Source organism: Neovison vison, chromosome 3 (assembly GCF_020171115.1).
Source record: "Neovison vison isolate M4711 chromosome 3, ASM_NN_V1, whole genome shotgun sequence".
Taxonomy (NCBI): Eukaryota; Metazoa; Chordata; class Mammalia; order Carnivora; family Mustelidae; genus Neogale; species Neogale vison.
Window position 1 is genome coordinate 55,102,089 of NC_058093.1, and position 19,951 is coordinate 55,122,039.

General features: G+C 37.3%; 1 protein-coding gene across 2 annotated transcripts in view; it reads right to left on the reverse strand.

The window, feature by feature from the left end:
* Window positions 1-1,381: 1,381 nt before the first annotated feature.
* The window catches only part of LOC122902509 (cytohesin 1 interacting protein), a 73,958-nt gene continuing 55,388 nt past the window's right edge, over window positions 1,382-19,951 (reverse strand). For both annotated transcript variants that reach the window (XM_044242098.1, XM_044242097.1), the window contains 5 exons: window positions 18,947-19,049; window positions 18,643-18,736; window positions 15,716-15,785; window positions 5,570-5,636; window positions 1,382-2,659 (listed from right to left, as the gene is read on the reverse strand). In XM_044242098.1, coding sequence (XP_044098033.1) covers window positions 2,202-2,659; window positions 5,570-5,636; window positions 15,716-15,785; window positions 18,643-18,736; window positions 18,947-19,049 — 792 coding nt within the window. In that variant the 3' untranslated portion in view covers window positions 1,382-2,201. The remainder of the gene's footprint in view (window positions 2,660-5,569; window positions 5,637-15,715; window positions 15,786-18,642; window positions 18,737-18,946; window positions 19,050-19,951) is intronic.

Genomic DNA, 19,951 nt, shown 5'->3' on the forward strand with positions numbered 1-19,951 from the left:
TTTCTTTCCCCTGGATTTGGCAAAACGGGATTAACAAGATATGTTGCATTCATGGAAGCAGATCTTTAACATGATAATTCTAGTCTACAGCGGGAAACAAGCAGTATCAGTCCAACAACAACTTGAACTTGCAAGACTTTGTTGCAATACATAAATGTATTGTTAACCATGAAGTTATTAATGCGCCTTTATTTGAAAACTTGCTTGTGGAGGCCAAGAGAAAGTGTCATTCTAAAAGTCTGTTTGTTCTCTTATTTACCAAAGATAATCTTTATCCATGCAGTATCTACAATTGTATGCTGTAAGTATTCCATGAGGGGCAGGGGCTGGGAGGAAGTCCTGCGGAGATGACCACACAGAACCAGCAAAAGAGTAAACAGTATCTAGATAGACTGAGACTAGACCAGAGCCCAAAAGAACTGGCTTTCAATTTCAGTCCTGCCACTGGCCATTGGAACTTCTCTGAATTCCTCCTCCTTATCTGTATGGCTAACACCTGTCTAACAGAGTTGTTTCAGGGATCACATGGAAAGCGTCTTTAACTTACTAGGTATTCAGTAAATTGTGGACAGCATTGTTATTTTTCCTGCAAAACAATGCACCCTGCTTTTCATATGAATGATTCCCTAGCTGAGCCCACTGGATAAGTCAGAGTTCAAATAATTAATAGAAAGTAGTGTCTTTTTTTTTTTTTTTTTTAAGATTTTATTTATTTATTTATTTAACAGAGAGATTGATCACAAGTAGACAAGTAGGCAGAGAGGCAGGCAGAGAGAGAGGAGGAAGCAGGCTTCCCACTGAGCAGAGAGCCCGATGCGGGGCTCGTTCCCAGGACCCTGAGTCAAAGGCAGAGGCTTACCCCACTGAGCCACCCAGGCACCCCTAGAAAGTAGGTTCCAATTAGAAATCTTTTTATATTTTATTTAATATTCATTTCTTACCCTACAAGCTTCCTTACTTTCCCATTTTTTTTCTTAAAATGACTCATTCTTTACTCTATTTAAGTATGGTTACATTCAAAGTCACTTATCAAATGTCTCTATTTCTCCCAAACACACACACACACACACACACACACACAGCTTTAAATCAATAAGGACTACTTATTACATTGTTGGCATTATCTACTCTAGAATATAGAGTAGTCATGAATATGGCCAGAATGTAGAGCAGTCACGAGCTGCTGTGTCATCAGAACAGAGAAATCATGGACTTGAATGGGTCCTGAATAAAAATGTGATTGAAAGGCCTGAAGTATTGTGATACCAACATAACCAATGGACAAAAGCGTGCCAAGGCAATAACTGTCTGGAATATATAATATAAGGTGAGGAATAATGTGAAAAAATCTACAGGAGGAAAATCCATTTCCTGGCTCTAATTTTTCAAACTACAGACATTTATTAAAAAAAAAAAAATACAAAGCTATATGCAGGATCTTGAGAATTCTAGACTCCCCATCAACGTTTAGGCAGAACAAAAATTAAATCAAGTAAGAATGACATTCTCACCCATTTTGTCTAGGCTGTCTATCTAAAAGCCCTTATCATAATCTGCTCAGCACCCATCTTAGACAACATGTTCCCATGGATCCCAAACCCTCATATTGAATCTTACACTTCCTGCTCTTTTTGTATCTTATACCTCCTGCTTTATTGTTGCTGTGGATGTGAAAAAAAGCTAATGATCCTCTGGTTTATGATCCTTCACAGATGTAAACAGAAACATTCAAAATGACCTATTGTTAAGCCTCCCTGGGGCTACTGATCTTAAACAAAGTTTTATGACCTACAATGAACGTATGGAAGGTAATCCAAATAATTATATTCCTTCACTCTTTTATTTACACTTGACTCTGAAAAGTTCTCAATTTTCCACATAATCTAGAAAATAAATATTTACCCATGCCTTCCCAGGCAACATTAGAATGAGCAGGAATGTCCATTAATTTGTTATATTTTCCAATTTATTACTCAATTCCCTTACTTTCTGTTTATAACCTGAGCTTTTCTGGTTTAAAAAAAAAAGATTTAAGAAACAAAACTTATGGTACAAAAATTTAAATAAAGGTCACATCGTCATAGTATGGTGTTTCAGTTTTGCAATCCATCTGCAACTTTCCACCAGGCTGAGTGGAGTTAGTCTAAACAAGTCTAAAGATATTTACGAAATAAGCTACTATGAAAGGTCAAGACAAGCCATCAAAAGCGACTCTCTTCCTCTTCCACTGCACGGTGAAGGCCAGGGATGAATTTTAAGAGTTGTTTCCGGACACTTCCCCTTCTGTTTTTCCGGGGTAGGGTCCCAAACATGTTTGAGAAGTTGCCCTCCCACAAGGGTGACATGGATCCACTGCTAGCAGAACTAAAACTTCGGTCCCTCCTGGTAACAGACCTCTTCAGGAAATCGTCCCCATCCTTGGGGACAAAGCACTCATCATCTGTGCTTGTCTGTCGACTGAAGCCTCCCTTGCTTGAATCCTCAGACACACACGTCTGGTAGCCGTCCTCGCTGTCCACTGTCATGGAGCTCAGACAGCTGCTCTCACTGGATAGTCGATTCCGGTCCAGGAGGGTTGAGCCTGACCCCGGCAGCATTCCAAACAAAACCGACTCATCTGTGTCCGTGTTTTCAAAACTTGGGCAGTTACCTGGGTCACCTAGAATGCAGAAAACAAAAGACTTCTGTGGAATGGATAGGAGCATCACTCCCTACCAGCGAATACACCAATATTTCTCTTGAAAGGGTACAAGAAAGAGTAAAGGTGAAAAATATTTTTCACTGAGCTTCACCTGTATGAGTAAGTGACTCTTTATGAGGCCACTCAGTAAACCTTAGAGTGGGGTTTCCCAAACCATTGTTCATGGACTAGCTTTCATGTAAAAGGGTTCCACACTCACAGAATCAGTCATGCTGAATTAAATAAATGTAAATAGATTCTTCACATAAGAACAGTCAACTCCTCTGATAGTATGCCAGTGTGACTTGTCAACCTCCAAAAGTATCATTTCTTAAACGAAGTGACCCTGCAACCTTTCACCAAAGTCCTCACAGAAATGGCATTCTAAAGAATGTACTGGGAAAAATATAAAAAATATAATATACTTAAGGGAATGCCATCTTATAGACTTCCTCCATTAAGTTCTTCTGATTTTCAGTTACTGAAATTTTTAAATAATTATATAATTATCATAACATCACTTGAAGTATATGGGAAACACAGTTATAAAACCTGCACCTGTATGCTGATTTATAGAGAACTCAAAGGTGTTTACAATAGAGAGAATATCTTCCAGTCTCAATATTCCATGTTTCTTCCTAGAATACTTTAATACTGAAATGCTCTGGAATGGTACAGTACCCAGAAAACAGCCCTGTCTTCAAATAAGTAACAATTTATCTGTAGAAGTTGACTTTTATCTGCTTAGCTGAATTTTTTTTTTCCAATCCACCTTTCATAACCTGTATCTGGGCTCTCCAAACTCAAATTTTAATCGCACCACCAACATCCTGTCCCTCCCCCCACTTGCTTGGGCACTATCTGAGCTGGCTGGTTTGCTACTTAAAGGAAGTGGATTATTTGTTATACCACCCTGAGAACAAAATAGTTAGAAGGTGACTCTACTTCAGGAAAAGTACTAGAACATTGCAAACTTAGAAATGGTTATACTTTGTGCTGATTATTTCTCTACTGTTGCTCTCCTTTGTCCTTGATTAGCAATACAAAAAGAGACTGATTTTCCACTTAATCTGCAAGGTTGAATACAGCCAGCTCTGCACTGCCTGGCCAGAATGCTTTTCTTTTTTACTAATAAAACCTACCTTACTTCAATGGGTAACGAGTTGATTAATTGCTTTTGATCAGAAAGCAATTGAGAATCTCAAGCCCTGTATATTTATTCTAGAAAAAGTAAACTACAGAACTCCTTCAATTTCTAAAAAAAAAAAAAAAAAAGTATGCAACAATGGCTTTAATGAGGAGTTATTCCCCTTAATCTTGAACTAAAGACCTTCTCTATACAAGCTGTTCCTATAGAACCCCAGGACTGCCTATACATTTTAGGCCAAACCCCATCTCCACTCTAGAATGTTCCAGAAGTGGGGGCAAAGTTTTCCCAAACACCCTCAAGTCTACAGAAATCCAGGAGTGGCTGGATTTTATACCTCTATCCTGCTAGGAAGTTTCAGATCCCCCCAAAAATCTACTAAGAATTTTTTAGCATATTAATTTAAAAACATACCAAAGAGAAGTAACTTACATAGAAGTTTCATTTAAAAAACAAAATTTCTACACAAACCTCTAAGCCATACATTAGTGCCTAATTATGAATTAAATGTATCTTTTTTTCCTGTAAATAAATTATTACTTGAAATAAACATTCTAGGTTATAAATAAAGACTTTAGCTCAGTGGTATCTTGAGAAGGTAGAACCTACATTTCACACCCACATAGCTAGTGGTTTCAGTGAATTATTTGTACAAAAAAGTTCATTCCTCAGGTAACACCAGTCACATAGCAAATGTCAGATCAACAAAATTTTATTTTATTTTTTTAAGCAGGCTCCATTCCCAGTATGGAGTCTGATGCAGGGCTCCAGCTCACGACCCTGAGATCAAGACCAGAGCCGACTTCTCCTCGCTCATTCTCTCTCTCACTGTCTCTCTCTCTCAAATAAATAAAAAAAAAAAAAAAAAAAAAAAAAAAAAAAAAATCTTTAAAAAAAAGGGACGCCTGGGTGGCGCAGTTGGTTAAACGACTGCCTCCGGCTCAGGGCGTGATCCTGGAGTCCCGGGATCGAGTCCCACATCAGGCTCCCAGCTCCATGGGGAGTCTGCTTCGCTCTCTGACCTTCTCCTCGCTCATTCTCTCTCTCACTGTCTCTCTCTCTCAAATAAATAAAAAAAAAAATCTTTAAAAAAAAAAAAAAGACCAGAGCCGAGATCAGGAGTCCAACACTCAACCAAATGACTGACCCAGGTGCTCCCAAATCAACAACATTTGAATTCAACCTTTCCCTTCAGAATTCACATAGTGGCAAGAGCCATGCCTTTACCGTTAGAATGATCATTGGTATTTCTGATGGGTTTACAGGCCAAGAAGAAGCATTTCTCTACATTCCTATAACTTGTATAATAGGAACAAATGATAGGAGCTCTACCCAAGAAGCATGCTACCATTTCAACCTCAATAATTTCTGAGAATTACACAAGCCACACACATTCTCAGAAATTTAATTCATCTACAGCAGTAGTAGGAAAACCAGGCTATCTTTCCTACTGCTCTTCTAAAACCCCAGGTACCTCTTGCACGTATGTGCATATATACAAGTGTGTGCAAATTTTTGTGTGCATATGTGTTATATGTATGGAGGAGGGGATGTGACTTGACCTACTCACCCTCCAAAAACATAGGCCACTCCAAAGGTCAGGCCAAAAAACACAGTCTAGTATTCTCGATCCATGCTAGACAATTTTTTCCTATAATCATGATAATCTTGCAATAACTTAGAGGCAGAAATATAAAAAAGATGAATGTTAGTGTGGTTTCTGAACAGGAAATTACATTTACCATGAAGCAGACGCTGTTCCTGTAACTGCAGAGATCTGAACTCTACCCATTTTTTCTTCAAGGTTTGCTGATAAAAAAGAAAAAAAAAGTGTTAATAACTGGGAATTCCCATTGAAGATAACAATTTACTTCTACGTGATGAGATTTATTATAATTTTTTTCCCTTTCTTTCTAACACTAACAACTCCTTCCATTCATTGGAAGATTATTTTCTGCATAAAAGGGAGATACTGGGAATACTACTTTCTCAGGAAATAATCTAGTAGCATCAAGTTAAAATACTAACATTGTTTCAATAGAAACAACAGACAAGAAAAACCATGACATTTATTTATTTGTATATTTTTAAAAATATTAGAGAACCAAATTGTTTGGATTTGTGTCCATTTACTAACTGTCGAGGCAAGGATCTACTCTCCAGGCTTCCCTCCCTCCTCCATGTATAAGATGAAGGCAGTAACAGAACCGAAACCCTGGGACTGTCCTGAGAATTTGGAGAGTTAGTAGATGTAAATGTTCAGAACAGTGACTAGAGCTTAGTAAACTGTTCAGCAAATATTATCATACTGTAAGCCTGGGGCATTAAAGCTCTGTTTATTGCTACACACCTATGTATTTTTCACAGCAAAAAGGGGAAGCCAGCCTGTCTGAAAGGCTTCCTTAGTAGGCTAAACTTAGAACACTGATAAGCATTGTGACTTCTTAACTGCTTCCTTCCTCCGCTGCCCAGCACATGCGAGCAGTGGCCCAGGAGGGTAATGAAGGGGCTGCTGTCACGGTCCAGACTGCTCACAAGGCCTGGCCCAGTCCATCAAAGGGGCTGAGGTGATGAGAGACAAAGCAGCCAGGCAGAGGCCATCTGTCAAGGACACCTAGAGGCTCATTCTCCCTCCCACCTTTTGGCTTTTGCCCGGCCCCTTCCTTGCCAACTCAGATCCCCACAGCAAGCCCAGCAGGCAGGCACAGCTCAGCTTTGCCTATGGACACTCATAACATGGAAGGATAGCCCATTGGAGACAAGTACTCCTTTGTAAAAAGCAGTCTGGGAAAGGTAGATGCAGGCTAAAAAGGAAAAGGGGGAAAAAGTACATTTGGAAAGGGAAGACCGAAGGAAAAGCAAATCATACAATTTTAAGAATGTCATCAAATGCTTAAGGGAAGAATGACTGGTTCCTCAGTTCCAGGGGCTGAACAATCACAGGGCAGAATTCTCCAAGCCTTGATCACAGTAACGTCTAGCATCAATCTTTATGGTTACCTATATAATCTGCAAGCACTAAATCAAAGCCGTAAGATGCCTGGCTTAGTTAATTGCTTGTTCTTTCTTCACTATAGCATAGTCAGTAAGGCTATGAGACTGTTGGGCTCTCTGAGTCACAGCTCCTTTTATCTGTGCCAGCTGTGGTCATTTGAAGGTCAGAGTTAAGGACCACAGAGAACAAACAGAACTAGCAAGGATCTAACCCCTTCCTTCTCTCTTAAAGGGGTCTTTCTCCTACAAGAGAATAGAGTCCAGAAGAGGAGCATAAAGATAGGTTGACAGTCAAAACTAAATATGGAGAGAGGAGGAAATTGTATTTTTGCACTAGCTATTGAGAAATACAAAGTCAGGCTTTGCCAGATAGCTTTTTTTTTTTTTTTTTGTGAAAATAAAGGTTTTTAAATATCTAATCTGTTGACTTGGCCCAGTCATCTAAGTACATCATCACTTAAACCAAGAAAACACCAGTGTAAAGAGCAGATGTGCCAAAGTGACTAAGAGTTTTTTAGTCTCTATCTCAGCTTCCCCATTTTCCTCACAATCTGTTTCTGCTTGTTATTAACATTACATTTGTTATTTGGACAAATGAGACCTTTCACCATTAGAAGAAAAATTAAAGCATATGGGAGATCTAATCATACCTGGCCCTATCACCTCATTATACCTAGCTCAGAGTTCAGAGCCTGGTATATAGCAACTGCTCAGTAAATATTGGTTGAATGAATATATCAAAGAGTGGCTTCCTGAAATAAAACTCAACTATCACAGATGGATATTTTGAGTTGGATATATTTCCAATGTTTTCAATATACATGAGACATATAGCTACACATTTCCATCTTTATTACTTTTACACTGCTTTCATGGGATAACATGCTGTTTAATTTTCCTATCAGTCCTACAAAGTTCCAGATTAGAAAATAAGGGTGCGATGTAGGGCTATAAACTCAGTGAAAAGCAGAACTAAATTGAAAAACAGCTCCTCTAGCTAGCACAGTGGATGTGCTGTTTTCATGTTAAACAACTGAATCATAGGTTATAAGAAAGGGAATCCCTGAAAACATAGCTCAGAATGGACCCCCATTTCTAAAGAAGAGCTTGTGACCTCTGGAGTCTTTAAAAGATGAATTCATACTTACACAGGACCCACAAAATAAATGTCATCGTGTGAAGGGGAAGCCAACTTGACCCTGGTTGCAGGTCAGATCCAGACATTTCTGGTTCATGAGGTAAACTAGAAATCACATAATTTCAAGAATAGAAAAGGAAAAGAAATGCAAGAAGATAAGCAAGGATGAACCCAAAGATCTGCCAGACCTGGAGAAGCAAAAACAGGTAGCTAGGAATTTGGATCCTGCAGCAATCTATAGTTTAAATGCACTTATTTATCAGGGCACAGGACAGAGACAAGTTTCCTGTTTAAACCTTGGCTAAGCTCTACTACCATGAAGGCGGGGTGAGAAAAGCTGCTGCTGATGGCCATGGCTCATGTAGAGCTCGTGTCTGGAAAGGCAGGAGTACATAAATGCAGCCTATGACTTGAGCCAAACAGCACACGAATCCTCTAGAAAGGCAGGCTAGCTGCCAGACCTGGCTCTGGGTTGGGAGCCTTGAAAATGCAGGGTGGAGGCAACCCAAGTACAATATGGAGTAGAAGGCAAAGACCACGATGTATGGGAAATAAGCAATATGAATTCCAAATTGTATGAAAGACAACAAAGTTGCTAGTCAGTACATAGATTATCTCAAAAAGAAAGAAAGAAAGAAAGAAAACAGAACAGTGTCCAAAGAAGACTTTAAAACAAAAATATTAATCCTTTGAGGAAGAAATGAGATTAATGTCAATCAGAACAAGAAACCTGAAACAAAGAAATAAAGCAAGAACAGATAGACATGAAAAAGAATGATCTGAAGATAAAAAATTAATTAACTCTTAAAATTCATGGGAACAACTCATTCTATACAGAATAAAGACATTACTGAAGAACTCAACAAGAACATAAGAAAAAAATAAAGTCATACAAAATATGAAAAAATGGTTAGGAAACAAAGAAAATAAATCAAAAGACTCTAAAAATATGCCTAACAAGAATTCCAGAAGATAATTCAAGGAATGGTGAGGAATGTATATTCAAAGAGATCAAGCTGATAGCTTTCCAAAACTGAAGAAATTCACAAGTCCTTGGATTGAAAAGGTACTGTAATTTCTAAGCAGTATAAATTTAGAAGTGAATCTAGACCTAATCACATTTCAGTGTATTTTTTAGATCAGTAAGACAAAAGAATATCTTAAAAGTAACCAGAAACAGGCAAAAGAATGCCACAAATCAAAATACCAGTTTTTGAAAAGACTCAAAAATAGAAAATCCTCTAGTTGGACTTAACCAAGGGGGGAAAAAAAGAGAGAGAAAGAGAGAGATAGAAGGCATAAAAAGAAAAAACACAAGAATAGAATTTTTTTATCAACACATAAAATAAATTTGAAAATTTTTAAAATTTAACAAAAATATTAATTCAATAAAACTGGCCCAAATAAAACAAAACAAACAAAGCAGAAAGCCTGAGATAGCTTATAATTAATAAAGAAACTGAAACAGTTTAGTATTCCCACCAAAAAAGAACCCTAACCCAAGATGATTCAGATAGTTACAAGAATTCTACCAGAGAAGAAAAAGGGGAAGATTCTCTCCAGCTCATGTTAAGAGTCCAGTAAACATGATACATCCAAAACTAAAGAAAGATAGTTTGAGAAAAGAAAATTGCAGGCCATTCTACCTATAAAATAAAGTTACCTTCAAAAATCCAAAAGAAAATATTAGCAAATCAAATCTATAATTATATAAAAACAAGTATAAGTTATGATCCGTTTGAATTGTTCTAGAAATGCAAGGGTGGTTTTGCATTAGAAAATCTTTAAATGTCTTTCACCATATTGACAGATTTTTTTAAAAATAAATAATCAAGACTAACACATGCACAAAAAAGTGTCTGATAAAATTCAATACACAAACACTATAAAAACTACCAGGAAATTTAGTATGGAAGAGAGCATCTCAAATCTGAAAAGTATATTCATAGAGAGAGTTCATTCCTGATGGGAAAAAGTGGAAATTCCCTTTAAAATCAAAACAAAACAAGGATGCCTATAATTATAGTTTCTATTCATCACTGTTTTGTAAGCCCTACCCAGTGGAGTGAAGAAAGAGAACTTTATGTCATCCTTAACAGTTATCTTCACAAAAAACCCCAAATAATCTACAGATAATTTGTTAGAAATTATATAGTTTAGAAATAGTTTGAATCCTATAATTTGAATAAGAGCATAACATTGATTTTACAAATCTATACATCAACATCAATCAAAACATTCATTGTTTTTATGAAGAAACTATAGTATGAACAAAAATCATGAGTAGAAAGGAATACATCTAGTGAGAAATGTAGAGGATCTATTTGCATAAAAGTATAACACTTTATTGAAAGACATAAAAAATTAAAAATGGTTAAAATTATGAAAACTTTTCCTCTAAGATCAGGAAGAAGACAAGGATGTCCACTTTCCCACTTTTATTCAGCATAGTACTAGAAGTTCTAGCCACAGCAATCAGCCAAGAAAAAGAAATAAAAGGAATCCAAATTGATTAAGGAGAAAGTAAAACTGTCAATTTTTGTAGATGATGTGATACTATATATAGAAAACCATAAAGAATACAAGAAAACACTAATAGAACTAATAAATAAACTTAGTAAATTTGCAGGATACAAAATTAAAGTACAGAAATCTATTGCATTTCTATACACTAATAATGAAGTAGCAGAAAGAGAAATTAAGAAGACAATCACATTTATAAGTGCACCAAAAATTATAAAATATCTAGGAAAAATTTTAACCAAGTAGGTGAAAAGATCTTTACTCTGAGAAATATAAGACACTGATGAAAGAAACTGAAGACAGCACAAACAAATGGAAAGATATACCATGCCCATGGTCTGGAAGGATTAATATTATTAAAATGTCCATACTACCCAAAGAAATTTACAGAGTCAATGTAATCCCTGTCAAAATCCAAGTAGTATTTTTTACAGAACTAGAGCAAATAATCCTAAAATTTGTATGAAACCACAAAAGACCCCAAAAAGACAAAACAGTCTTGAGAGAGAACAATGAAACTGAAGGTGTCACAATCTCAGATTTCAAGACATACTGCAAAGCCAAAGTAATCAAAACAGTTTGGTACTGGCACAAAAATTGATACATAGATCAATGAATAGGGATAGAGGGCCCAGAAACAAACCCACACTTAATGGATAATCAATCTATGACAAAGGAGTTAATAATATATAATGAAGGAAAAACAGTCTTTTCATTAATTGGGAATACTGTGCAGCTACATGCAAAAGTATGAAACTGGACCGCTTTCTTACACCATACACAAAAATAAATTCAAAACAGATTACAGACCTAATTGTGAGACATGAAACCATATAACTCCTAAAAGAAAACAGAGGCAGCAATCTCTTGGACATTGGTCTTAAAAACTATTTTTGGGTATGTCTCCTCAGGCAAGGGAAACAAAAGTAAAAATAAACTATGGGACTACAACAAAACTAAAAGTTTTGCACATCACTGAAGCAAAAAGGAACCTATGGAATGGGAGAAGATATGTGCAAATAATATATCCAATAAAGGATAAATATCCAACTATATACCATTCAACATCAAAAACCCCACATAATCTCATTTAAAATGGGCAAAGAACCTAAATAGGCATTTTTCCAAAGAAGGCATACAAATGGCTAATAGATACATGAAAAGACATTCAACATCACTAATCATCAGGGAAATGTAAATCACAACCACAATAAGATATCACCTTATACCTGCCAGAATGACTAGCATCAAAAACAAGAAATATCAAGTGTTGGCAAGAATGTGGAAAAAAAAATACTCATGCACTATTGGTGGGAATGCAAATTGATGCAGCCACTGTGGAAAACAGTACGGAGTCTCCTCAAAAAATTAAAAATAGAAATACCATATGATCTAATAATTTCACTACTGAGTTTTTATCCAAAGAAAACAGAAACACTAATTTAAAAGGATATATGCACTCCTAAGTTTATTGTAGCACTTAAAAATATAACCAAGGTATATAAGCAACCTAAGTGTACAGGAAGGGATAAAGATGTGGTATACATACACAATGGAATATTCCTCAACCATAAATAGGAATAAAATCTTGCCATTTGTGACAACAGGAATGGGCCTCCAGGGTATTATGCTAAGTGAAATAAGTCAGAGAAAGACAAATGCCATATGATTTCACTTTCATGTGGAATGCAAAAACAAAACAAAACAAAAAAACAACCCCCAGTCAAACAAACAAAAAAAGCAGAAACAGATTCATGAATAGAGAGAACTGGTGGTTGCTGGAAGGGGAAGGTAGTGGGGGCATGGGCAAAAAAAAAAAAAAAAAAAAAAAGATGGTGAGATCGTCCATCACTAAGAAAACACAATACTATAGAGATGTTAAGTCTTCAAATTGAGCTAGCTATACAAAATGTAGTATCAATCAAAATTCCCTGGGTGGCACAGTGGGTTAAGCCGCTGCCTTCAGCTCGGGTCATGATCTCAGGGTCTTGGGATCGAGTCCCGCATCGGGCTCTCTGCTCGGCAGGGAGCCTGCTTCCTCCTCTCTCTCTCTCTGCCTGCCTCTCTGCCTACTTGTGATCTCTCTCTGTCGAATAAATAAGTAAAATCTTTAAAAAAAAAAAAAAATTCCAAAATTTATTTATAGAACTTGATAATCTGATTCTAAAATTTATATAGATGATCAAAAGAATTAAGAATAACCTGGAGGGTTTGTTCAACCAGATACCAATATTTATTACAAAGGTATAATAACTGAGTTTAAGAGTAACAATGGATCAGAATATGGAGCCTATAACAAAATCCATGCATATATGAAACTTGCTTAAAAACAGAAATCATTTTGGAGGAAAAGAAGGACTAAAAGAAATGGTACTAGGAGAACTGAGTATTGATAAGGAAATTAAAGAAAATTATAATCCTCTCATACCACACATACAAATCAATTTTGGACAAATCCAGGACTTAAGTGTAAAAAGGAAAACCCTAAAACTTTTGGAAGAATATATAGAAAATGCAGATTACCTACAAAAGGTAAACAATAAAAGCTCTTCCATAAGCAAAAATATCAAAGGCACAATACATTTAAAAGGCTAAGGAGGCAAAACATCAACTGAGAATAATTCAATCACCTAATAAAACTCTCCTTCAACATGAGCAGTGAAAGATTTGTTTGGACAAAGAAAGCCCTGCTTACCCTTCCTTGCAAGAAGTACTACAGCAAAAAAGAAAGTAAACCCAGAGAGAAGGAACAGAAAACAGAAAGCACTTCAATTCAATTCATTACCATATGTGTTCACTACAAGCTACTCAGAACAAAAATACGTAGCTTTCCATTCTAAAAATTGATAAAATTCTCCAAAGTAAAGCAATAATAGGAAAGATGGGGCCTTAAGATGAACATTTAAATATGTTAATGTCCTTATGATGTTCTGGGCAAGGATGGGTATATTGAAAAATGTATACTTCATTTGAAAAAATTGGTAGCTACGAATTTTAAAATTTCAAGAGAAAACACCGAAGGAGCAGAAATTGCCTAGAAACATGAAATGTGTTTTTTGTAGAATGCTTTATTCCATGAAATGTAGACCTATTACTCAGTTATGTTTTAAATAACACCACCAGTTTATTTTGTACATTTCTTTCCTTTTTCCATGAGAAGGTGAAAAAGCCAGATTTACTTAAAAAAAAAAAAGATCCTCACTAATACTGTCTTTTTTTGTAAAAACAAATTCAGTTTTGACAGTTTTAAAACTTGCCTATAATACGAAGCCCTGTTTATTCCATACAAAAATTTAATGATAAAATATTAGAGGCATTCCCTTTAAAGTCAAGAATAAGATTATCACTATTTGCAGGAATCCTGATCAATGTTGTAAGAGAAGAAAAATAAATTATATAGTTGACCCTTCAATAATACAGGGGTTTGTGGTGCTGACCCCTGCACCATCAAAAATCCATGTATAACTTTGCCTCCCTAAAAATTTCATTAATATAGCCTAAGGTTGACTGGAAGCTTTACTGATAACATAAACAGTTGATTAACACAGATTTTTTTTTAGATTTTTTTATGTTATATTATGTACTGTATTCCTACAAGAAAGTAAGCTAATGAAAATATTTTTAAACAAATCACAAGGAAGAGAAAATACATTTACAATGTCAGACCTCATTTATAAAAGAGCAAAAACTTCATATAAGTGGACCCAAGCATTCAAACCTGTGCTGTTCAAGGATCAACTGTAGTTGAATAACCAGGAGTAAAGGGGCAAAACTTTCAGTATCTGCAGATATTATGCCTCTATGAAAAAATCTAAGGGAATCTACAAACACTGGAATAGAGTTCAGCAAGACTATCGAATTTAAAAATTTACACAAAAATTAATAGTGACAAATTAAGAGATCTTTGAAAATTAAAAAATCATGTTTATTGTAGCAAGAAAAACTTAGAAGGCACCTAAGAATAAACATAATAAAAGCTACATAAAAGTGTATAAAGAAAAGATAAAATGTTTTTGAAGTACATAAAAGACCTAAATTAAGAGGCCAGGATCCTGTGTCTGAAGTAGGAAAGGTGAAACCATGAAGGAGTCAATTGATGTTTATTCTATAAATATATAGAATATGATATAGATGTTTATTTATAGGCAAATATATAGATGTTTATTCTATAAAAATATAGAAATATGATAGATAAATTCTATCAAACTCTGAACAGAGGAAACTTTCAAGGAATTTTACAAATTAATTCAAAATATCCGAAGGACAAGTAAAATGACAAGAGTATAAAATCAGTGTTGACGCAGAAGGAAACAGTGCTCATCGATGAGCTAGGTATGAAGGGAAGAAGAATACCAGATAAAAGATGACGTAGTAACTCTACCCTCATGGGCTCAATAATTAAGAAGTGCATACTTCATAAAGAAAATTCATAAATGCCAACTATTGCAAAACACAATCCAACTGCGCAGCCTGCCTATAAGCGCTGGGGCCTGGCCACCTCCGTGCCACGCAGGGGAGATCTCTGGGAAAAAAAGAGGTCATGGAGTCTACAGGATCAGGATTCAAAGGCACACGAATGAGGGTCTGCACTTCACAGCCTAGCAGAGCCTCACCAGTCTAGCAAACCAAGATTTTCAAGACCCTCAAAGAGCCTTCCCAGAGAATTTTCTCTGAACTCTCTGCATTGTGTACTATCTCCCGGAAACTTCATTTTTTCCACTTCAAAGCTGATTGCGTGTTTGCCAGTGAAAGTTGATTCAGGGACAGCCACAGGAGCAGAGGGACATGATTTTTGTAGGAAGAATGATGCAGGGCAGAAGGACCCAGAAGAGGACAATGGAAAAGCAAAGCTTCCGGGCCCTCAGGCACACTTGCAGCACGGGAAAAAGGGAGGAAAAACCAGCAACTCCTCCTTTGTTCCCCGCCCCTCCAAATGTAAATCAAGAGAGATCACAGGTGCATTAGTGAAAAGTTCTTCAAGTGATGCGCCTTCCTGTTGCCTTCCTGAGCCTCCTAGAAACACAGAAGGAGGAAGGAAGAAAGTGATTTGCCCTGGTTTGTGGAATTGAATATTCCTGTGAAGGTAATTGTGTTGCTCTTGATAATTCAGCAGTTTAGACTCATCACGACATTTCATCTTCAAGGGCTATTTCAATCCCTCAAATACATTTTTATTCTACCACTCACACATTCAAGGGTGAAAAGTGTATCTCACTGTGTTAAATTAAATTACCTTTAAAACTTGCAGCTTTGCTTCAAGCTCTGCTCTTTTGAGAATCATTGTTCCATTAAAAGTCTCTATCCTGTTTTAAGAAAAAAAAAGGGGGTGGGGGACAGGAGCAGCATGAGTGATCCTTTCAAACAAGTACCATCCTTATGTAGTACTACACTTGGAGAGCAGACTATACTTGAAAAAGCAACATAAATGTTATAATCCCCACGGCACTTCAAGTATTTGGACCTAGACCGAATCTTCTGACAATATGCAGGGAAAGGAAATAACAAAACAAAACAAAACAAAAAAGACAAAACAAAACAAAAATCCCCTAGAGAGGGTGGTTGAAAGAAGAGATGTTAGCTAACTTGTAAACTATAGCTTGTTTTATAGACGCCACTATATGGCAATGACTATTGTTCTCTACTGGAATTTATCCTTTTAGGCTCTGACTGAAATCACCTATTTTATTCAGTGAATACTTCCCAGGCATCTACCATGTGCCAGACTTTAGACCCCGTGCTAAGCATGAGGGATCCAGCAACGAAACAACATATAATAGGGATCTGTAAACAGTATAATCATCATGCCATTTCTTGGAAAAGGGAAAAAGTTCCTTCTTTCCTAGGATTCTAAGAAACTGTACCTCTGTAAATTGTCTTAATTTGTCAACTAGAAGAAACAGAGCCAGAACCACTATAGATAATAACCTTCATATCATTCTCACATCTCAGAACCTTTCAAGTTTATAAACTTCAATCCCAGAATTATCAGTTTAAAGGTGTTCATGTCTCCCTACACCAAATGTCTTTCTAAAAATAAAAAGACTTGTTCTATCCTGATGGATTTGATTTATTTTGTGGGCTCATGCTGAGGCCTTTATTTTGACTATTAAATCAGCAATCTGAATAAGATAACAAATTTCATGTGTGAGTCACACACCTAGGCATTTTTAAAATAATGGTTCAAATCCCTTCTGATAAGTAAGCTATAAATATCATATTAAGATGCAGAAATTTTCAAGTCCTGGTAAAACAATAGCATGAAACACCAAGACCTGTTTTTCTTTATTTCTAATAACATCATTCCCAAGATAATGAGATGATAATGCAAGCCAGGATTTTGTCTGCTTTCTCATGAGGGTGGTCTTGTCTCTGGGCATTGGTGAGGATCCTGTGAATCTGTTTCAATAGGACTCCAACTGCCCATCTGACCGCCCAAGCAACAGATGTCTATACACAGAGCCACAGGCACACATCGGTTGTTCTCTTCAGTATTTAGACAGATGTCTCTCACTTTCCTGATCTCTTATCTCCTTTCGTCTCCATCCATTATTCCTTAATTATATCCCTGCATTCTGCCCACTTCACCCATTTGGAACGTAGCTTTCTGACTCTAACTGCTACCTTTTCCCTTTGGATTCTACATGGCTCCAACCTCACAGATTCGTTTCTCTGGAGGAAAGAGCACACCCATCCTCTACCCTGAACTCATAAGATCCAGAGTTGGACTAAGTCCTCTACCATCACGAGTCATCTTTCAAAACTACTCCCACGCACACCCAGAGCATCTCTGAAGTTTTAGGCGAGGATCACTGAAGAGCATCCCGCAGATTTTCCATGGGCTTGCAAGGAGCAACTGTGGGGCAGCTGAAGAGAATGGATCCTGGCATCCAGAGCAGTTGGCCACATCCTAGCCCAGTCACTGACTAGATCCCTGATCTCCACTCTACCTAACTTAAGCTTCAGTTGCTTTCTCTATGAAGAGAAATAAAAGCCATCTCACAAGGTGGCTGAGAAGAATGAAGAAGGTAATGCAAGACCCACCTTGGGCTGAATAAATCCTAAACTACTTGGCCTGACAAGACCCATGTTCTCCTCCCTGCCTTCATCTCTGACACTCTCCCTAATCTGCCAACCACGCATCACACTGGTTGTCTCCCTCTCTTGGACATGCCAAGCCCATTTTGAGAGTTCAGAGACCTCCCTCTTGGCCTGAACCACTTTCAGCAGGAGTTCACATGACCATTCTTCCTCTTTCCTTAGGTCTCAGTTCAGATTTCCTCTCCTCAGGTAAGATCCCTTTCAACACCTAAACTACACAGCAGTCCTCTTACTCAGTATTCTATCCCATTCCTTATTTTACTTTCTTAACAGCGATTATCCTAATTGAAAAATCAAGATTACTTCTTCTGGAGGCTTTCCTTGTCCATCTCCTCCCACAATCAATAAAGCAGGACAAGAGTTTTGCCCATGCCTCTCCTAAGCCTATCGCAAAGTTGGGAACATAGTTTTTGCTCAATAAATATCATTTAAATGATTGAGCAAATTCCATCTTTCTACTAATTACTGAAGTCTTACTAGATTCTAAGGATGGTATGGTGGAAAAGTCAGTCAAATCTCTAGTTGAGGAGGCCACTCTCCTGTTACTAAGTCTGGAATATTAGTAGGTGTAAATGTGTGTATTACAGGGCAGAAAGGATTGAGCAGACTTTTTCCTTCCTTCCAAATGGGACACTAGAAAAGAAAAACAACGGGCTTGTGGTATCAGAATAAAAACTTCAGCCCTTCTGACCTTTCATTTGTTCTAACCACAAGATTGTATCAACCATGGAAATTGGACCAGTTCCTCTCTGACCAAAGAGAATGTGTGCCAGTTTCATTGAATCTGACATAAAAAAATAAATTTTCTAAATGCTATCCCTCCCACACAGACGTTTGAGCTATTGATGTCCTCTGACTTCAGATGTTGACAGTATGTTCAAATTTGAGGAAACCTTGAGAAACAAAAGGAACTGATAAAGAATGTCTGTACCCAGTCCCAAAGCTATGGTGCATGGCCTCCCTTCTTGTGATCCTGAACAAAAGCCTATTCATTCACTCAACAGGCATTATGAGAGACTATAACATTTTTGAAGCCCCTAGAGGAAGCAGATGTATAGTTACGTTAGCAGGTTTCCCGAAGATCTGATCAGGTCAACAACTTGTTTGTGGGTAAAGCCTTCTGTGTTCACGCCATTGATATTTGCAAGGACATCACCTGGGAGATGCCAAGAAAAGTGAGTTGTTAGAAGAGTTGCTTAAATAACCCCTCCTGACATCCAAATAAAACAAAAGAAGCAAGCCCCAAACCCTAGCAACATGAAGGAGTGAAGAAAATTCGCAGCAGCAATCATATCACAACCTTTGACATCATAAAATTTTTCTTGCCATTTAAATAATTCCTAACACAAGCAAAATTACAAATTACCAGTCTGCAGGCCCGCATAGTGTGCTGGGCTGTCCTCCTGGATTTTGCAAATCAGAGTGCACATCTCTGAGGAGCACAAGTTCTGGTTCTGGAGCCGGTAAGTCTGTAAAAATTAAAGTGATACATAATTACTATTCAAAACTCAAAATCTACGTGTCAAAAAATAAAATGGTATTGATTTCCTTAAGCAGTATAGTAGGTAAGTACCACGAACAATTTGGAAAAGCTTTCTTGAATATGAACTGTAACAAAAATACCAAACTTGAAATTCTATAGTGCAATCTGTAGCAAGCCCTATCCATTAAAAAGGGGGGGGTGGTGGCACCTGGGTGCCTCATTCGATTAAGCATCTGCCTTCAGCTTTGGTCCTGATCCCAGAATCCCAGGATCCAGCCCCACGGGGCTCCCCACTCCTCGGGGAGTGTGCTTCTGCCTCTTCTTCTGCCTGACACTCCCCCACGCCATTCACGGTCACTCTGATTCAAGATTATGTATGTTCAAGCCTAAAAGACCACCTGATGCTCTCATATATCTATTAACAAAAATGAGGTTTTGGGGAGCCTGGGTGGCTCAGTCATTAAGCGTCTACCTTCGACTTAAGGGCTCAGGTCATGATCCCAGAGTTCTAGGATCGACCCCTCCGAGGAGTCTGTTTCTCCCGCTGCCTGCATCTCCCCCCTGCTTGTGCTCACGCTCTCTGTCTGTCAAATAAATAAATAAAAATCTTAAAAAAAGAAAAATCAGGTTTTTTATTTCCCAATGGGATAAAACAATAGTAGCCAAAAGCAAAGAGAAAAATCTCTGTGTATTTCTCCCAAGCTAAAGCACTCATTACAGCAGCATATGGAACACTACACATCCAGGAAGGGAGATATGCCAACAATAATTATTTTAAATCAGAGCTCTGCAAATAATGACAATCTGCCCTGCATTTTTTCAAAAGTACTATAATTGACGCGATTACCTTCTTGTCTAAGTGCTTTCTGCTATGCCTGCCCTGAATAC